Raw genomic sequence first — 17,976 nt, 5'->3', positions numbered from 1 at the left:
CTAACCAACAAAACAGAACTGGGTGATCCAGATAACAAGCCGCACAGAACAACCGCAGCGATTCTGTCCAATCTGACCCATAGTAAACAGGACTTACAAATAATGCTGTGACACACAGATATAAACAAATCTTTCACTGAGGTTACCACCGATACTGAAAGTGCCGGGCAAACACTCCACCAGGAAGTAAGGCATTCTGCCTGTGTACGATAGCAAAATACTGCGGATGCTGGAAATCTGAAATAACAACAGAAAAAGCTGGAAAAACTCAGCGGGCCAGGCAACATCCGTGGAGAGAGAAACAGAGTCAATGGCCCCGATTTTCTGCCAGCCGTCGGGTGGGTTTTCATGCGGGCGGGGGCCGAAAAATTGCCGAAATAGGGGGTCGCAACCCCCCCTCCCCGCCTGATTCCCCGCCCCGTCTGACTTTCGGACCGCCGTTTCTCCACGACCCGAATCAGTCCTGCCCGCCACTGGTGGGACTGGCCGTCGGGACCCTGATCACCAATTATTGGCATGTTTAATGCCATTTTTAGGGTGCCCTTGTGATTTTATGGGGTTCCCCACGCTAAACACGCCTGCGGGGAACCCTGCTGATGAAACCTGGCGTGAAGCTTGCCAGCTTGCTAGCTCTCAGCTGCAGGTCATTCGGGAAAGCTGCGATTTAAAGGGACAGCATTTGTATGTTGAAGGACCTTGTTGTTGCAGGCTTGGGGCTACTTCTTCAAGGTTTAGGCACAGCTGTGGAAGGTTGGAGCCTCACACACTTCTCCAATGTGATCTCCTGGGAAGCACCGCTCGGCACCCTCACTCAGCGCTTCCTCAGCGGAGGCATCTACCAGAAGCATGGGACGCCTTTTTTTCCTTCCCTTCTTGCCATTAGAGGATCTCCAGCAGCAGAGGCGGCAGCAGCAGAACCAGGAACAGCAGGATCAGCAACAGGAGCACCAGGCTGCTGCTCACTCACCTGAAGCTGCACAGGCCAGAAGGGGCCAGCGCTTGGAAGTGGCTTGAGAGCACCTTGCTGCGCTTTAGGGGGCCATGGGGACCCGTATCTGCACTGGCAGTCCTACTCAGAAGGACTTCCATGAAGGTCTGGTTTCTCTGTTCAATAGATGGCCAACGCTCCTCAAGAGATGTCATTCTCTTATGAGCACTCACCATGTTTTCCGTACCCTGGCGAGTTATCTCCTCCATGGAGGTTGCCAACCTTTCCATGGTGATGCGTTCCTGCGCCAATGATTCCACAAAGGCTCTGCTCATGGTCGCTATGGACTCCTCCATTCGCTCCACACTCACAGCGACCCTGGAGACAAAACCTGCCAGAGACTCCTGCATCTGTGCATGGAGATCCATCACCTCTTCTCTTGTGGATGGACCCAGAGGCAGAGGGTCGACATGCAGCGCAGCTGAGCTGAGCTGGCAGAGTCCTGCGCCCTCTGACGAGGACTCTCCACTGCTGTCCCTGTCTCCAGACTCTGCTGAGGCTCACTTATGAGCTGTGAAACACCAGGTGACAACACTACTCTATGTCCCGAAGGTCCCCCCGAGGTGTGAGTGTCTGCGCTGGTGCTGGGTGTGCTGACGCTGCGCCCTCAGAGGTTGGAGCTTCCTCTGAGGAGTCTGGCTGCACAGCCTTTTCCTCCTCCACAGTGGGGACGGGGGCTCTGGATGGTCCTGTGGGGGAGTAGAGGAAGGAGTTAGAGATGTGATGCCAAGGTGACATGCACATTCGAGTTGACATCTGCTGACACCTGCATCCATGCAGCCTTGGTCTCAGTGGGAGGCCTCTTCCTGCCTGACCTAGGGAAGAGGACCTCCCTGTGGGCCCTAACCCCATCCAATAATGCCTGCAGTGAAGCTTCGTCGAATTTGGAGGCAGCTCGGGGTCTGGCACTGGCCACAGCTGCTGCAGGCTCCTCTGCCATCCTGCATGGTTCGTTTGGAAGCCAACAGAGGAAGCAATGCTTGCTATGGACCTTGAAAGCACCTCGAATGATAACATCATACTGTGGGGCTTCCTGACTAGAAATGGACAATTAGCAAGGCTGCCCACACGCTGGAAATTAATTGGCCACTTGAGGGAAAACTGCGTGCAGCTGGCTGACCCATTTTTTTTGTGTGTCAGAACCCCACATTCGGGGGAATCCGGCCATTTCCCACACAATCCACAAAGTCGGGCCCAACGTTTCAGGTCGAAACCCTTCTTCATATATCTGTGTACTTGGGGTGGGGCTGGGGGGTGGGGGTGGGGGGCAAGTGCAGAGGATAAGGGAGAGGAGAAAAACTGCCCCATTTCATCCAGTTTTTGAAGCAACCGTCAGATGCGTGTGCCATTGAGAATAGTCACGAATGTGCCTGTGGGTCAGGCAGCCTTCCCTCTTCCCCTGCACCTATTGTGCAGGAGGATGTGAAGAAGTGTGTGCAGAACATACATACATATCTTTAAACATAGTGCGCATTATGCTAGCTGATAATGGCTAGCAATGAGTAGCAGTTATTACTGGGAATACATTTTATACCAGACTAATGACCTTACATTGTGTCATTACAATCCACAAGGTACATTATAAGAGAAAAGATTGCATTCATTTTCTAAAGAACAAAGTCCAATAATTATAAATATTGTACTTGATTTGCTTGCATTTTACCTGAGGTTGGCTACTGAAGTATAACTTTAAAAAAAAATACAATAAAATAAAAATGTCAACGTCACTTGGAATGATCTCTTATCAGTCAAGTTGTTGTCCAGCAGACATACTTTAACCCTCTGCTCATCTCTACACTGGATGCACAAGTAACAAATTAAACTTGCAGAGAAACAGCTTGTTTTATTGTTCATCACTATTTAAAGTTAAATACTCTTGTAATGTTCACGGTAACAATAGAGGTTTCTAATGTAGTTGTAGAAATGACCGGGATTCAGAAACTCAAAAGTGGTTAAATTTGCAGATTATGCCAAACTAGGAACGGCAGTGGAATTGACGGAGAATGAGTTCGATAAAATATTCAAGTGGGCAAGTCAATGGCAAATGAAATTTGCTGCAGACATGTGTGAAAACAGTAGAATATAAAGCAGGGGAGGCAATAATCTAACTGTATCATTCTCTGGTCAGATCGCACCTTGGGTCCTGTTCTAGTCACCAGCAAACAAGAAACACATTGAAGTGCTCGGGGCAGTGCAGGGAGGCCTCGAAGCTGATCCCACAGTGTCAGGGGTCAGAGTTATGAGGAAAAACTGGAGGAGCTGGGGCTTCACAGCTTGGAATGGAGGTGCGTAGAAGATTGTTAAGGGTATAAAAATATTATTTTAAATTAAACTTTGGATACATTCAGACTAGCAATAGGTAATTTTAGGACTGATATGAGGAAATTCTTCTCCACACAAACAATGATCAGCCTGTGGAATAGTGGAGGCAAAAATCCTAGAATCATTTAAGAAACAATTGATGCTACAATAGGGGGACATTAGGACATTTTTGAATAGATTGACGGAATGCGCGTCCTCATCTGTAATTAGCTTGCCATCTTGTGATATCATCAGTTGACGCAATCAGGCAAAGATTATCCCAAATAAAAACAGAAAATGCTGGAGATACTCAGCAGGTCAGGCAGCATCTGTGAAGAGAGAAACAGAGTTAACGTTTCAGGTCGATGACCTTTCGTCAGAACTTTCTGACAAAAGGTCATTGGCCTGAAACGTTAACTCTGTTTCTCTCTTCACAGATGCTGCCTGGCCTGCGGAGTATCTCCAGCATTTTCTGTTTTTATTTCAGATTTCCAGCATCTGCAGTATTTTCTTTTTGTTTTAAGATTATCCCAAGATGTTCTTTAGTATGTTCACCATAACTAGGTATTAAAAAAAATGTATTCATTCATTCTCGGGATGTGGGCGTCACTGGCAAGTCGGTATTTATTGCCCATCCCTAGTTGCCCTGAAATAGCAGTTTGCTGCTAGGCCACTTCAGAGGGCAATTAACAGTCAACCACATTGGTGTAGGACTGCAATCACATTTAGGCCAGATTTCCTTCCCTGAAGGACATTAGTGAGCCAGTTGAAAACTTTTACTAATACCAGCTTTTTAATTCCAGATTTTTAAAAATAAATTCAAATTTTCAAGCTTCGATGATTTGATCCGGTTTTCTGGATTACTAGTCCAGTAACATAACCACTACACTACTGTGCCTTACAGATACAGTTCGTTGTACCTTTAAGAACGGAATCCAATTTGCTTCTTTCTTCAAGGCCATGTTTGGGCCTTTCATTCCCCAGCGTTCTGTTCCGGACTCGAAAGCATCATAAACCGGAAAGGTCTTCATGGTTTCCTCCTTGTTAAAAATGCTTCTGAATTTCCGAATCACCTGAAATATTCATGTGGGATCACACATTTTACAATAACTAATTGATTTTGGATAGAGCTTAATTATGTGACGAACAGAAAACAATAGAGGAGGCATTAAGCATATGAAGGCCACAACACATTGGGGGCAATTTTGCCAGCCCTGGGGGGCCGGGAAAATGGCAGAAACTGGGAGCAGGTGTCATCTTCCCAGGAGGCGGGTCCCCGACTTGCGCTGGGACCTGTCTCCTGGAGGCGGGAAGGGGATTTCAGCAACTTAACTGCCTGTTAACAGATAGTTAACAGACAGTTAAGAGGATTATCAGTTTGAAGGTCGAGAGCTGGAGTGACAGTTTGAAGGTCGAGAGCTGGAGTGACAGTTTGAAGGTCGAGAGCTGGAGTGACAGTTTGAAGGTCGCGAGCTGGAGAGACAGTTTGAAGGTCGAGAGCTGGAGAGAGGACAGTTTGAAGGTCGAGAGCTGGAGTGACAGTTTGAAGGTTGAGAGCTGGAGTGACAGTTTGAAGGTCGAGAGCTGGAGAGACAGTTTGAAGGTCGAGAGCTGGAGAGAGGACAGTTTGAAGGTCGAGAGCTGGAGTGACAGTTTGAAGGTCGAGAGCTGGAGTGACAGTTTGAAGGTCGAGAGCTGGAGTGACAGTTTGAAGGTCGAGAGCTGGAGTGACAGTTTGAAGGTCGAGAGCTGGAGTGACAGTTTGAAGGTCGAGAGCTGGAGAGAGGACAGTTTGAAGGTCGAGAGCTGGAGTGACAGTTTGAAGGTCGAGAGCTGGAGAGACAGTTTGAAGGTCGAGAGCTGGAGAAAGGACAGTTTGAAGGTCGAGAGCTGGAGTGACAGTTTGAAGGATGAGAGCTGGAGCGGAACCCGGTTACCAGGACACCAAGTTGGACAGCCAGGGGTAATGTGCAGGCCAGGTGTGTGGAAGAAACCAAGGGGAAACATCGAGAAAAACTGAGAGGAAACATCGAGACAGAGGAAACATCGAGAGAGAGAGGGGAAACATCGAGAGAGACCAAGATGGAAACAGCGAGAAAGACTGAGGGGGCACTTTATTTATTTAATTTTATTAATTAATTTATTAATTAATTAAATTTATTTAATTATAAGTTGTGAGTTCCTCACGATGCTCTCCCAGTGCGGCCACCCTGTAACCAGAGATTATTCTAGAAGCCTGGGTAGAAATATCAATGTAATTACTGTAGAAATTACTTTTTTTACATTATTGCTTGTTCATTTTATGTGCTGTCTTTTTATGTCTTTTATTTATTTTATGTCTGCTTTATTTATATTTAAAGTATGTATGCGTGTATATGTCGGTATGTGTTTTTTTGTGATGGCGCCGATGAAGATGGCTGCCGTCCTTGCGAGCTCCGTGCGTACCAGGCAGCTAAGTGTTCTTGCTGCTTGGTGCTCTCGGCTTGTCAAGAAAAAAACATTTCACTGACTAGATTACACTTCTTGTATTTAGTTATGTGACCAATAAAATTGAAATTGAAATTGAAATTGAAATTATCCCCATTTTTCCAACACAAGTGCGGGCTTCCCGACGTCGGGAAACCCCACCAGGGTCAGCGAGGCGAGCAGTGGGTCTGCGGGGGTCAGAAGGTTCGAAAAGTGCACTGTGGAGGTGAGTGAAGGGTGCAAGTGTGGAGAGGTAAGTATGTGAGGTGAGTGAAAAGCCTTAGAAAAGTTTCCTTACCTTTGTGTCTTCCTGCAGGCTTCAATCGTTGGAGATCCGGAGGCTCCGGCATCTCCACGGCAGAGATGACAGAATGGCTGCTGCATTCTCTGATGCAACAACCATCTGATTTCTGCTCAGGAAATAGGTTTGGTGAGCCTTGAACACAAGGACTTCTCAAAGCTGTCAAATGATGAAAATTCATCTGTCAACATTTTTTGATAGATGAAATGTCATATGCGGACAATTAGCAGGCCAATTAAAGGGAAGACGGTTACAGAGAAGGTCAGCGTATGACGCTTCATCTGTCAAAAACTTTTGACAGATGAATTGTCATCGTTTGACAGCTCTGTGAAGCTGTCAAACACTGACATTCTCTGTTGTGTGATGAGTTCTTGTATTCAAGACTCATCAAACCTCTTTTGTGAGCAGAAATTAGATGGTTGTTGCATCGGAGAGTGCGGCAGCCATTCTGTCATCTCTGCCGATGAGATGCGAGACTCTCCGGTTCCCCAACGATTGAAGCCTGCAGGAAGAAACAAAGGTAAGTAAACATTTTCTATCACTTTCCACTCACCTCACATACTCACTTCTCCACAGTTGCACCCATCACTTAACTCCACAGCGCAGTTTTGGACCCCTCCGACCCACTGCTCGCCTCGGTGACCCTGGCGGGGTTTCCCGACATCGGGAAGCCCGCACCTCAGCTGGAAAAATGAGGATAATCCTCTTCACTGCCTGTTTACTACCTGTGGCTGTAATCCCCTTCCCAGCTCCAGGAGACGGGACCCGGTGCGGGTCGGCTACCCGCCTCCTGGGAAGATGGCACGGAGGCAGGTTGGGGGCGGGATGGGCACCTGGCCCCAGATTCTGCCATTTTCCCAGCAGTCCCACCTCCAAACCCGCCTCCCCAGGGCTGGCAAGATCGCGCCGTCTGCTTTTTTTTAAATTTTGATTCCCGTCTGCTGGAGCTTTTAAGCTCTGTTATATTGGTTCATGGAGATGCCAAATGTTTGGTCAAAAAAGGAGGGAAAATTCCAAAATTGTCATTAGCACATTTAATATCATGTCCATCATTGAGTCCTCTGTCCACACAGCAATAGTTACTGCACTTCAAAAATAATTAATTGTGGGAAGTGCTTGGAGATGTTTTTACATGAAAGGATGCAATCATTGTCAAGCAGGCGTTCCCATCTGAAGAACGGTCTGATCCAGGAATGAAGCAGAACTGTGAGGTCGGCGCAGCAGCCATGATCTGCAGGCAGTAAGGAGCACATCAAGGAAGCAGAGTGTCGCTGTGAACTGGCAGTGATGGATGGGAGCACTGGAGAGGGAGATTGTCACTGAAATGGGGGAGGGGTGGAGGGGGGAGCCTCTGTGAAGGGGAGGAAAAAAAGGATTACTGTTATGGAAACCTTTGGGAAAGGGATGTTCTGTTGATGATGGATAAATCCAAAGGACACTTACTTTTCCTGTTTTTAAGATTAAAATTCTATCAATTGTGAAGTAAAACGGGTGTTTAAAAGAAACCAGACTGCAGCATTTGAAATTGAAAATTCCACCTAGAAACACGTGCACCAGAGAGCATGGGGGACAGCATTTGGAATTTATGCTGTACTGTGACTTTAATGTCCATTCTATGAGAGGACACCCAAAATCGCAGACGGTACTCTGTTTGTGGTTTAACCAACGCCTTGTACAAATTTATCACAACATCTTCACTTCTATATGCAGTTCCAGTATTTATAAAACCCAAAATGATTATGGCTTTAATCTACCTGTACTCGCACTTTCAAGGAATTATATATTTGCACCCTTAGGTCTCTCTGTTCCACCCCTCCTCCCCCCTTCAACTTCTTTACATTATTGCATACTCCCATTAATTGTTTTTTCTCCTAATATGCATCACCCTCTCCACGTTAAATTATTAAATTGCAGCTGCCACCTGTCTGCCGATTCTATTAACCTGCCTATGTCCTCCTGGAGTCTTTTTTAGTCCTCCGCACTGTTTCCCAAACCCCTGAAATAGGAAGAGGCAGAAGCACTAAAATAATAAAGGGGAATAGAAGTTCTAGGAACTTGAGTATATAAGGACATATTACCAGTGTGAATAGCTCCATCTCATTAGCCGTGTTTTTGATATCATCCACATCATATTCAATGCTGAAGTGAGAAACAAGGTACTGAAGCTGAGGTTTAAACTCCTCAATTTTGAGCTTGTGTACAGGAAGACAAAGGTTAACTTCAAAATCAAACACACCTACAACAAAAGAGAAGTCATTGCAACAGATTATAATTTTTCAGTTTTTCAAGTGATGTAGCACAATTGGCAGAAGGGTTTTACTCTTTAAGGTCTGTCAACAGTACTGTATGTGTGTTCATAGAATCATTGAAACTTACAGCACAGAAGGAGACCATTCGGCCCGTCGTGCCTGTGCTGGCTCTTTGAAAGAGCAGTCGTGTTTAGTCCCACACCCCCGCTTTTTGTCTGTAACCCTGTAAGTTACTCATCCTCGAGTACCTGTCCAACTCCCTTTTAAAATTATTTATGGAATCGGCTTCCACCACCTTTTCAGATAGAGCGTTCCCAATCCCGAAAACTCTCTGAGTGAAAAGTGTTGAAAGATACTGAACCAGCTTAGCTAGGATTTTTAATGTAGTTGTTGGGTTTTTACTGCTGCACACTTTTTAGCATCCAACTGTTGACGGACACTGGTTTATGACTAAGATTCCTCACCCTCTGCTCGACTGAGGAACATGAGTGGCAATTGAGAGACTTCTGAAAGCAACAGGGAAATTAATTATAAATATTGCTGAATGTCACAGAGGAAGATCTTTAATAAGGACGCACACTGCAACCTAAAAGATTTAAAGCTTCACAACACTTGTTTGAATTCTGCTTCATCTTTACCTTCAAAGCCCATGACAGTGGAGTACTTGTTGAAGATGGAGACGGTGTGGGTTCCGGCTGATGACAGGAGAGCGGAGGTTTTTCCTGATAGGAATCACATAGGATCAGGTGACAGTACATTACACATTACAACCAGCAAATGACAGTAAACCATTCATTACCACCATGAAATGACAGTAATTTGCTTAGTTACAACCACCGACTTAGAGTACGCTACACATTACAGTTACCAACTGACTGCAAACTACTCATTACAAATTACAATATACTGCACATTACAATGATCAAATTGCAGTACTCAGAGTCTACAGCACAGAAACAGGATAAAATAATTGTAGAAGTTGTTGAAAATTGTTAAATATTGCCGAATAAGGCCATTAATTCTTATTAGGGTCTTGATTCACTAATATTTAACAGTTTTAACCAACGTTTATGAAAATACTACTCACGTTATCTAAATTTTTCTCACTACTCTGATATCACTGAATAATCTGACCATGAGCAGAATTTCATTTAAAATACAAAGGGGCAAAAATTGGCTCGCGCCCCCTTTGGGGCAATAACTTTGCCGGGGGCGCTAGTTTTTTTTGGGCGCTAAAAGTAGCCTCAAATTGAATGGTAGTGCCCCAAGCAGGAGGCGGGGCGCTACTGGAAGCGTTCCCCCTCCCTCTTGGGCCGCTCACGTTGAATATCGCGGCACTACGTGCAACAGCGCCACCTGCATCAGCACGTAGCGCCGCGGTATTGCAGGCTTCCCTTCACTGATTAAAGGGGAGAGGCCTAGCACAGCGTGCACCGGGGCCCTGCTGGACCACCGGGGACCGGGGTGCCGGCAAGAGGAGCGCTGGGCTGCCGGATATCGGCCGGCACCCCGCAAGCGGAGGCAAGAGGGGGCAGATGCTGGCAGGCAGCCCGAAAAAAGTGGCTGCCCGGCACCTGCCCTTTAATTACACCGCCCCGGCCGCAAAAACGCCACCCTGACCCTGTCGGACAAAGCGTCCGGCAATAGGTCAGGGGGCGCGAGCCAAGTTTGCGACCGCGGCGCTGCGCACAGTGATGATGTCAACGCCGGAGGTGCAGCGTCACAGGGCTCTACTGACTACCGCCACCGCTAACCTCCTGCTGAATTTCGCGGGGGGCGTTAGCAGCACTGACCCGGGCGCTAAGTGCTTTGCACCACTTGGGGCGCTAACGGAAGGCGCAAAGCAACCAAATTTTTTCCCCCAAAACATCAGCATTCTGCTATGATTTGAAAGAAAAGTGCTGCATCGCGCAATGGTTCCTGGTGTTGGAGTGCTGACGCACAGCTTCACAGCAGCAAGATCCACAAATAACAACAGGAAACGCTGGAAAAACTCAGCAGGCCAGGCAGCATCGGTGGAGAGAGAAACAAGATCCACACGTCGTTCTCCCACTTTGCTGAGATGCCAGCCTTGGCTACTCGACCGTGTGAAATGTGGAGCCGAGCCAGGCTCCCGATATTTACGGGGAGGCGCGAAGGGAACGGGGAGGTTGCAGGGGGAAACCCAGAAATCCCAGGAACGCAGAAGCCCTGCCGAATTTAACAGCAGGACCTCATTACCATTTTTAAATTCGGTTTCCCGCCGAGCAGCCGGCCAGCTTGACAAGCTGGTTGGCTGCTGGGCAGGAAAGTCAGTGGCAGATGGCCGCATCCGGGGACTGCTGGGGACAGTCCCCGACAACCGGAAAAGATGGCGTGGCAGATTGGGGGGGGCGGGGGGGAGGAGGACCGGCAATCAGGAGGGAGAGATTGTGGGGCGGAAGGGGGCGGGGCGGACGATTGCGGGGAGGGAGGAATGGAGGCACGAACTGGGAGGGATTTTGGAACTGGAAGAAGGGGCATCTCCAGACTGCTGCTGAACACTTCCCAGCAGCTGGGTTAGAGGCCTACATAGAAACATAGAAGATAGGAGCAGGAGTAGGCCATTCGGCCCCTCGAGCCTGCTCCGCCATTCAATGAGATCATGGCTGATCATCCGAATTCAGTACCCCGTTCCTGCCTTCTCTCCATATCCCTTGATCGCTTTAGTCTTAAGAAATATATCCAACTCCTTCTTGAATATATTTAATGAATTGGCCTCCACTGCCTTCTGTGGTAGAGAATTCCACAGGTTCACCACTTTCTGGATGAAGAAATTCCTCCTCATCTCTGTCCTAAATGGCTTACCCTTTATCTTTAGACTGTGACCCCTGGTTCTGGACTCCCCGACCATCGGGAACATCCTTCCAGCATCTAGTCTGTCTAGTCCTGTTAGAATTTTATAAGTTTCGATGAGATCCCCTCTCAATCTTCTAAACTCCAGCGAGTATAAGCCCAATTGACCCAATCTCTCCTCATACGTCATTCCTGCCATCCCAGGTAACAGCCTGGTGAATCTTCGCTGCACTCCTTCCATGGCAAGAACATCCTTCCTCAGATAAGGCGACCAAAACTGCACACAATACTCCAGCTGTGGTCTCACCAAGGCCCTGTGCAACTGCAGCAAGACATCCTTGTTCCTGTACTCGAATCCTCTCGCTACGAAGGCCAACATACCATTTGCCTTCTTAACCGCCTGCTGCACCTGCATGCTTACTTTCAGCGACTGGCGCATAAGGACGCCCAGGTCTCGTTGCACTTCCCCTTCTCCCAATCTATTGCCATTCAGATAATAATCTGCCTTCTTGTTTTTGACACCAAAGTGGATAACCTCGCATTTATCCACGTTATACTGCATCTGCCATGCTTCTGCCCAATCACCCAACCTGTCCAGATCATACTGGAGTTTGTCGGTATCCTCCTCACGACACACACGCCCACCCAGCTTTGTGTCATCTGCAAACTTGGAGATATTACATCTAGTTCCCTCATCCAGATCATTAATATATATTGTGAATAGCTGGGGTCCAAGGACCGATCCCTGCGGTACCCCACTAGTCACTGCCTGCCATTCGGAAAAAGAGCCGTTTATTCCAACTCTTTGCTTTCTGTCTGCCAACCAGTTCTCTATCCAAGTCAATACCCTGCCCCCAATCCCATGTGCCTTAATTTTACACGCTAATCTCTTATGCGGGACCTTATCGAAAGCCTTTTGAAAGTCCAAATACACCACATCCACTGGTTCTCCCTTATCTATTTTACCAGTTACATCCTCAAAAAATTCCAGTAGATTAGTCAAGCACGATTTACCTTTTGTAAATCCATGTTAACTTTGTCCGATCCTGTCACTTTTTTCCAAGTGCTCTGCTATTACATCCTTTATAATGGACTCTAGCATTTTCCCCACTACCGATGTCAGGCTTACCGGTCTGTAATTCCCCGTTTTCTCTCTACCACCCTTTTTGAACAGTGGGGTAACATTAGCTACCCGCCAATCCATGGGTACTGTTCCAGAATCTATCGAATTTTGGAAGATGACCCGCAATGCATCTACTATTTCTAGGGCCAATTCCTTAAGTACCCTAGGATGTAGATTATCAGGCCCTGGGGATTTGTCGGCCCTCAATCCCATCAATTTTCCTAACACCATTTCCCTACAAATACTGATTTCTATCAGTTCCTCCCTGTCATTAGACCCTATGTTCCCCGACATCTTTGGGAGGTTATTTGTGTCCTCCTTTGTGAAGACAGAACCAAAGTATGTATTTAATTGGTCAGCCATTTCTTTGTTCCCCATTATAAATTCCCCTGATTCTGACTGCAAGGGACCTACGCTTGACTTCACCAATCTTTTTCTCTTCACATATCTATAGAAGCTATTACAGTCAGTTTTTATGTTCCATGCTAGCTTACTCTCATATTCTATTTTCCCCCTCTTAATTAATCCCTTTGTCCTCCTTTGTTGAATCCTAAACTGCTCCCAATCCTCAGGATTATTGCTTTTTCTGGCCAATTTATATGTCCTCTCCCTGGATCTTATGCTATCCCTAATTTCCCTTGTTAGCCATGGTTGAGTCACCTTTGTTGTTTTATTTTTATTCCAAATTGGGATGAACAAATTCTGCAGTTCATCCATGCGATCTTTGAATGTTTGCCATTGCCCATCTACCATCAACCCTTTGAGTGTCATTCCCCAATCAATCCTACCCAACTTGCACCTCATACCATCGTAGTCCCCTTTAGTTAAATTCAGGACCCTAGTCTCTGAGTCAACTATTTCACTCTCCATCTTAATGAAGAATTCTATCATATTATGATCGCTCTGACCCAAGGGGCCTCGCACAAGATTGCTAATTAATCCTTTCTCGTTACATAATACCCAGTCTAAGATGGCCTGATCTCTAGTTGGTTCCTCGACATATTGGTCCAGGAAACCATCTGTTAGATCCGTGTATCTTGAGGTTGTGTGTCCTTCAATAACTTGACAAGAGACTGCAGGGAACAATCAACAGGTGTTTACTGGATGAGGGTTACTCTAAAACTAACTGTACAGATCCATACTCAGGGTTATATACAGGTGTGGTCACTGCCGGTACTACAGTATACAGGAGCTGTAAAAAGTAGTTCTCCCCTTAAAGGTACATACACTACACCATCCCGTATACACTCCAGGAATTCCTCCTCCACAGTATTATTACTAATTTGGTTAGCCCAATCTATATGTAGATTAAAGTCACCCATGATAACTGCTGTGCCCTTATTGCACGCTTCTCTAATTTCCCATTTAATGCCATCCCCGACCTCCGCATTACTGTTTGGAGGTCTATATACCACTCCCACTAACGTTTTCAGCCCCTTGGTATTTTTCAGTTCTACCCATACAGATTCTACATCATCAGAGCTAATATCCTTCCTTTCAATTGTGTTAATCCCTTCTTTAACCAGCAATGCTACCCCACCTCCTTTTCCTTTTTGCCTATCTTTCCTGAATATTGAATAATATGAACTGAAGGCAAAGTGCTCACCCGCCGCTCCCTTGTCCACAGGTGTAGAAACAGCCAGGGAGACAAAAGGGACCAGGTATAAAAGAACAGTTGATTCATATCTTAACAAGAACTTGGAAGAAGAAAAAAAAATGGAATATCGCGACGTGAATTTTGTAAGATTTCAGCAGAAGGGGAGCACAGGGGGGCCTGATGATCTGTTGAGGTTACCGGGCAAAACAACACAAGATCGGATCTAGTAAGGAATAAGAGCCCACACTGAATATGGCTTTTCTGGACCAAAGACTAACTGTGACGACATTGCTGTGCCCACTTTTTCAAACAGCGATTAGTTAGAACTGGTGCATGACCAGACATTTAAATCTTCCATACAGGAGACTTCGCTGATCATCGGAGCCCATGAAAAGGACAAATGCTTGGATAATCCTCAAACTAATCCCTGCCCGGATGTGAAACAGATTATCTGGTCATGTATCTCAGTGCTGTGGGATCTCACTGTATGCAAATTGGTTACTACATTTCCCTACTTTGCACCAGTGACTATACTACAAAAACTACTTCCTTGGCTGCAAAGCGCTTTGGGACATCTTGCAGTCATGAAGGCGTAACTTCTTTCAATTATCGGATCATTCACATTAAGGGAATCATTGGATATTAAGGAAATCAAGGGATATGGAGATAGTGCAGGAAAGTGAAGATGAGGTAGAAGACCAGCCATGATCTTATTGAATGGCAGAGCAGGCTCGAGGGGCCGAATGGCCTACTGCTGCTCCTATTTCTTATGTTCTTATTCCACATCTGAAGCGATTGGGCTTGACTCACAAATAGCACTGAAGGTCAAAACCAAGGGTCTGGACTGTGGGATATGTCACTAAATAGGCATTGGTTATGTGTGAAGCATCATCTGAAGGTGACATCTAGGTTCCTTAGTGCAATTATCCAAACGGAGTACCTTGAGCTAAGATGGTGGCTCGTGGATTAAACACATCTACACGGCTACATTCCGGACACCGGCTTCGGGTGATCTGTGCAGAACACCGGCCTTGGGTGGGTGGTGCTGACACTCCACTGGCTTCGCGACAGTTTTGGGCGGGGGTCGAAAATCCTCCTAAATTTTTTCAGTTCCTTTAATTCTTAGCAATTATTTTAAATTTGTGCCTAATTGTTAACATCTTAGTCACTAGTGGAAATGATTGCATTTCACCTCGTCATAACCCTTCATAATCTTGAAAACCTCAATCAGGTCACCCCTTAATCTTCTCGGCGTTGGTGAAAAAAGCCCTAACTTCTGAAGCCTCTCTTCATAACTGTAAGTTCTTATCCCTGGTAAAATGTAATGAATCTACTGCACCCTGTCCATTGCTTTTATATCCTACCGATTATAGAATACGTAGACCTGCATATAGCACTCTACGCCTAACTAAGGTCTTGTACAAGTTGACTGTTACCTCATTGCTTGTACATTCTATGGCTCTAGATATAAACCAAGGATTTAATTTGACTTTTTAATGTCCTGTGGATCTGCACATCAAGGTCCCTCTGCTCCTGCACTCCAAAGGTGCGCTTCCTTTCCTGTTCTTACCTCCAAAATGTAGTACAGGAAACTTTGGTTTATCCGGAGGTTGTATGGCCGGAAACCTCGATCTAACGGCAGAAATCAGCAGCCGTTTTGTTAGGTTTTTTTTCTTTTTTTTTCTTCTCCTAGCATTTTTTTAAACAGTCAGGCCTAGAAATTCAGTTGGGCGCGCCAGCCGTTAGCGCCTTAGGGGGGGGTAGATCTCGAGCGCTAGGCGCTTATCGCCCGGGCGCTGCGCAATCTGCGCCTCTCCCCAACTTCAGGACACATTTAGCGCCGGCGCAAAGTCTTAGCGCGCGCCCTGCTGCGCGCGCAGATCATGACGTCATATAATAGTGCAACGCCCTTTGTGCGCCCCAAACCGGAACTTCACTCGCGCCGGCCCATTGTGCGCCGGGCGTCCCGCGCGACTGTGAAGTGGAACGGTACACAGGCCAGCCGGGCCGGGGGGAGCGCTAATTAAAGGGCACTTACCCAGCAGTATAAAGGCCAGCCATTTTGCAGCATTCACTCTTGTGCAACGGTTTTTTGGACAGAGACCAAGGAGGAGAGTTTACTGCTTTGGACCAACACTTGGACAGGTATTTTTGGCTCAGGCCAGAGCTTACCAATTATCTTTGCCTTCATTCAGAGCTCAGTGTTTGCCAGCATATAATGGGGGCTGCATTGGGTGGCAACGCTGAATTTCAGCCTTATGCCAGAAGGGCTTACAGATGCCGTGAGAGAGTGGCAGCCCTGGCTAGACGCAGAGGGGGCAACAGGCGTCGCCAACTGAGGCCTTACCCATGCAGGGTATACCGCCAGCAGAACTCCTATCTGACCATGTCTGCCGCGATGTGTGTTAGGAGGCTGCGATTCCGGAAGGAGGTGGTTGCAGACATCTGCCGGCTGCTTCAGAGAGATCTGCAGCCACAGCTGATGCGCAGGACGTCTCTGTCGGTGGCAGTGAAGGTGACGGTGGCTCTCAACTTCTATGCCTCCGGCTCCTTCCAATCCGCTACTGGGGACATCGCTAACATCTCCCAGTTCGCCATGCATTGCTGCATCCGCCAGGTGACCGAAGCCCTTTTCAGAAGGAGACATCAATTCATCTCCTTCCCCATGACCCTGGACAAGCAGCAGCAGCGTGCAGTGGGGTTTGCAAGAATAGCGGGCTTCCCCATGGTGCAGGGCGCCATTGACTGCACGCATGTGGCTTTGCGGGCACCTCTTGAGCATGCCGAGGATTACCGCAACCGGAAGGGCTACCATTCCCTCAATGTACAGCTGGTGTGTGACCACAGGCAGCGCATCCTAGCTGTCAATGCCCGCTTTCCAGGCAGCAGCCACGATGCCTTTATCCTGCGACAGACAACTGTGGCTGACATGTTCCAGGCACAGCCTCCCCCAAGAGGATGGCTTATCGGGGACAAAGGCTATCCTTTGTGTACCTGGCTGATGACCCCGCTCCGCGCGCCCACGACCCCTGCTGAAGAGGCATACAACGAGAGCCATCAAGCGACGAGGAACCTCATAGAACAAACAATCGGCGTGCTCAAGCAACGGTTCCGCTGTCTCGATCGCTCCGGGGGAGCCCTCCAGTATTCGCAGGATCGAGTCTCCCAATTCGTCGTCGTTTGCTGCATGCTGCACAACCTGGCTATCCGCAGGACTCAGGCACTGCCACCTCACGTTGGACCACCACCTCAGGAGGAGGAGCAGGAGGAGCATGAGGACGACGAGGACGAGGAGTACCAGCCCAGGAGGGAGGCACAAGGTCCAAGGGCCGCCCGTCGTCGGCTTATTGAACATCACTTCTAGGCCCCCTGTCAGGGAATGGCTTGCGCCAATGATAGAACATGATTGCAGCCGCTCCGCAAGGCCGCAGCCGGTTAAGGCAACAAACACTTCAAAGATCAAACATGGACAATGTGAATAAATAAAATGCTTTATTGTACAAACTCAGGGCCCTTCCCACATGAAAACCAAAAACAGACAAAACCCCCAAAAAACACTCAAACACATTACTCGCTCCCACAACCTGGAGAGGATTAACAAAACAGTGCAACTAAAATGGCCGTCATCCTCGGCCTTCGTAAAAAACAAACATCACATCCTCGGCCTTCAAAAAACAAACATCCAAATCTCGGCCTCAAAAAACAAACACAACTGGCCACACATTCGACTTTTTGGCCCGCTACGGCGATGCCTTGGCCATCTTTGTGTGGCCCCTGCCCGCCCTGCTGCTCCGCCTCAAAGTAAGGCCATTGGCTGCTGCAAGGCTGGGGGCAGGCTCCTGAGGGGCACATGTCGTGATGGCAGATGCCCTTGGGGGTCGGCCTAGTCGAGGTCTGGGCGTCGAGCGGCCGGCTGTTGATTGCTGCAGCTGTGGCTGGCCAGCATCAGTCGCTGCAGCAGCTCCTGGCAGCTCCACTGGGGGAGTGGCAGTGGGGGCTGGAGGAATGGCGGCAAGCTGGCGGATGGCAGGCGCTCGCTGGTCACCTGAGACACTGGCACTCGCCCGGGCCAGCACTGCAGCATGCGCACCAATCTGCCGAGGGACAGACCGATGTGCTGCTGCAGCGCGCCGGGTA

At 47.7% G+C, this 17,976-nt stretch overlaps 1 protein-coding gene across 1 annotated transcript in view; it reads right to left on the bottom strand.

Moving 5' to 3' along the window:
* Nucleotides 1–8,908: 8,908 nt before the first annotated feature.
* The window catches only part of LOC147112964 (putative uncharacterized protein C6orf183), a 40,987-nt gene continuing 31,919 nt past the window's right edge, over nt 8,909–17,976 (bottom strand). The window contains exon 7 of the mRNA XM_085997783.1: nt 8,909–9,027. Within this exon, the coding sequence (XP_085853909.1) occupies nt 8,909–9,027 (119 nt within the window). The remainder of the gene's footprint in view (nt 9,028–17,976) is intronic.

This window comes from Somniosus microcephalus, chromosome 9, assembly GCF_052327205.1.
Source record: "Somniosus microcephalus isolate GS21.2 chromosome 9, FLI_Smic_1.0, whole genome shotgun sequence".
NCBI lineage: Eukaryota > Metazoa > Chordata > Chondrichthyes > Squaliformes > Somniosidae > Somniosus > Somniosus microcephalus.
Note: the sequence above shows the minus strand (reverse complement) of the source record. Positions and strands in the feature narration are given on the sequence as shown.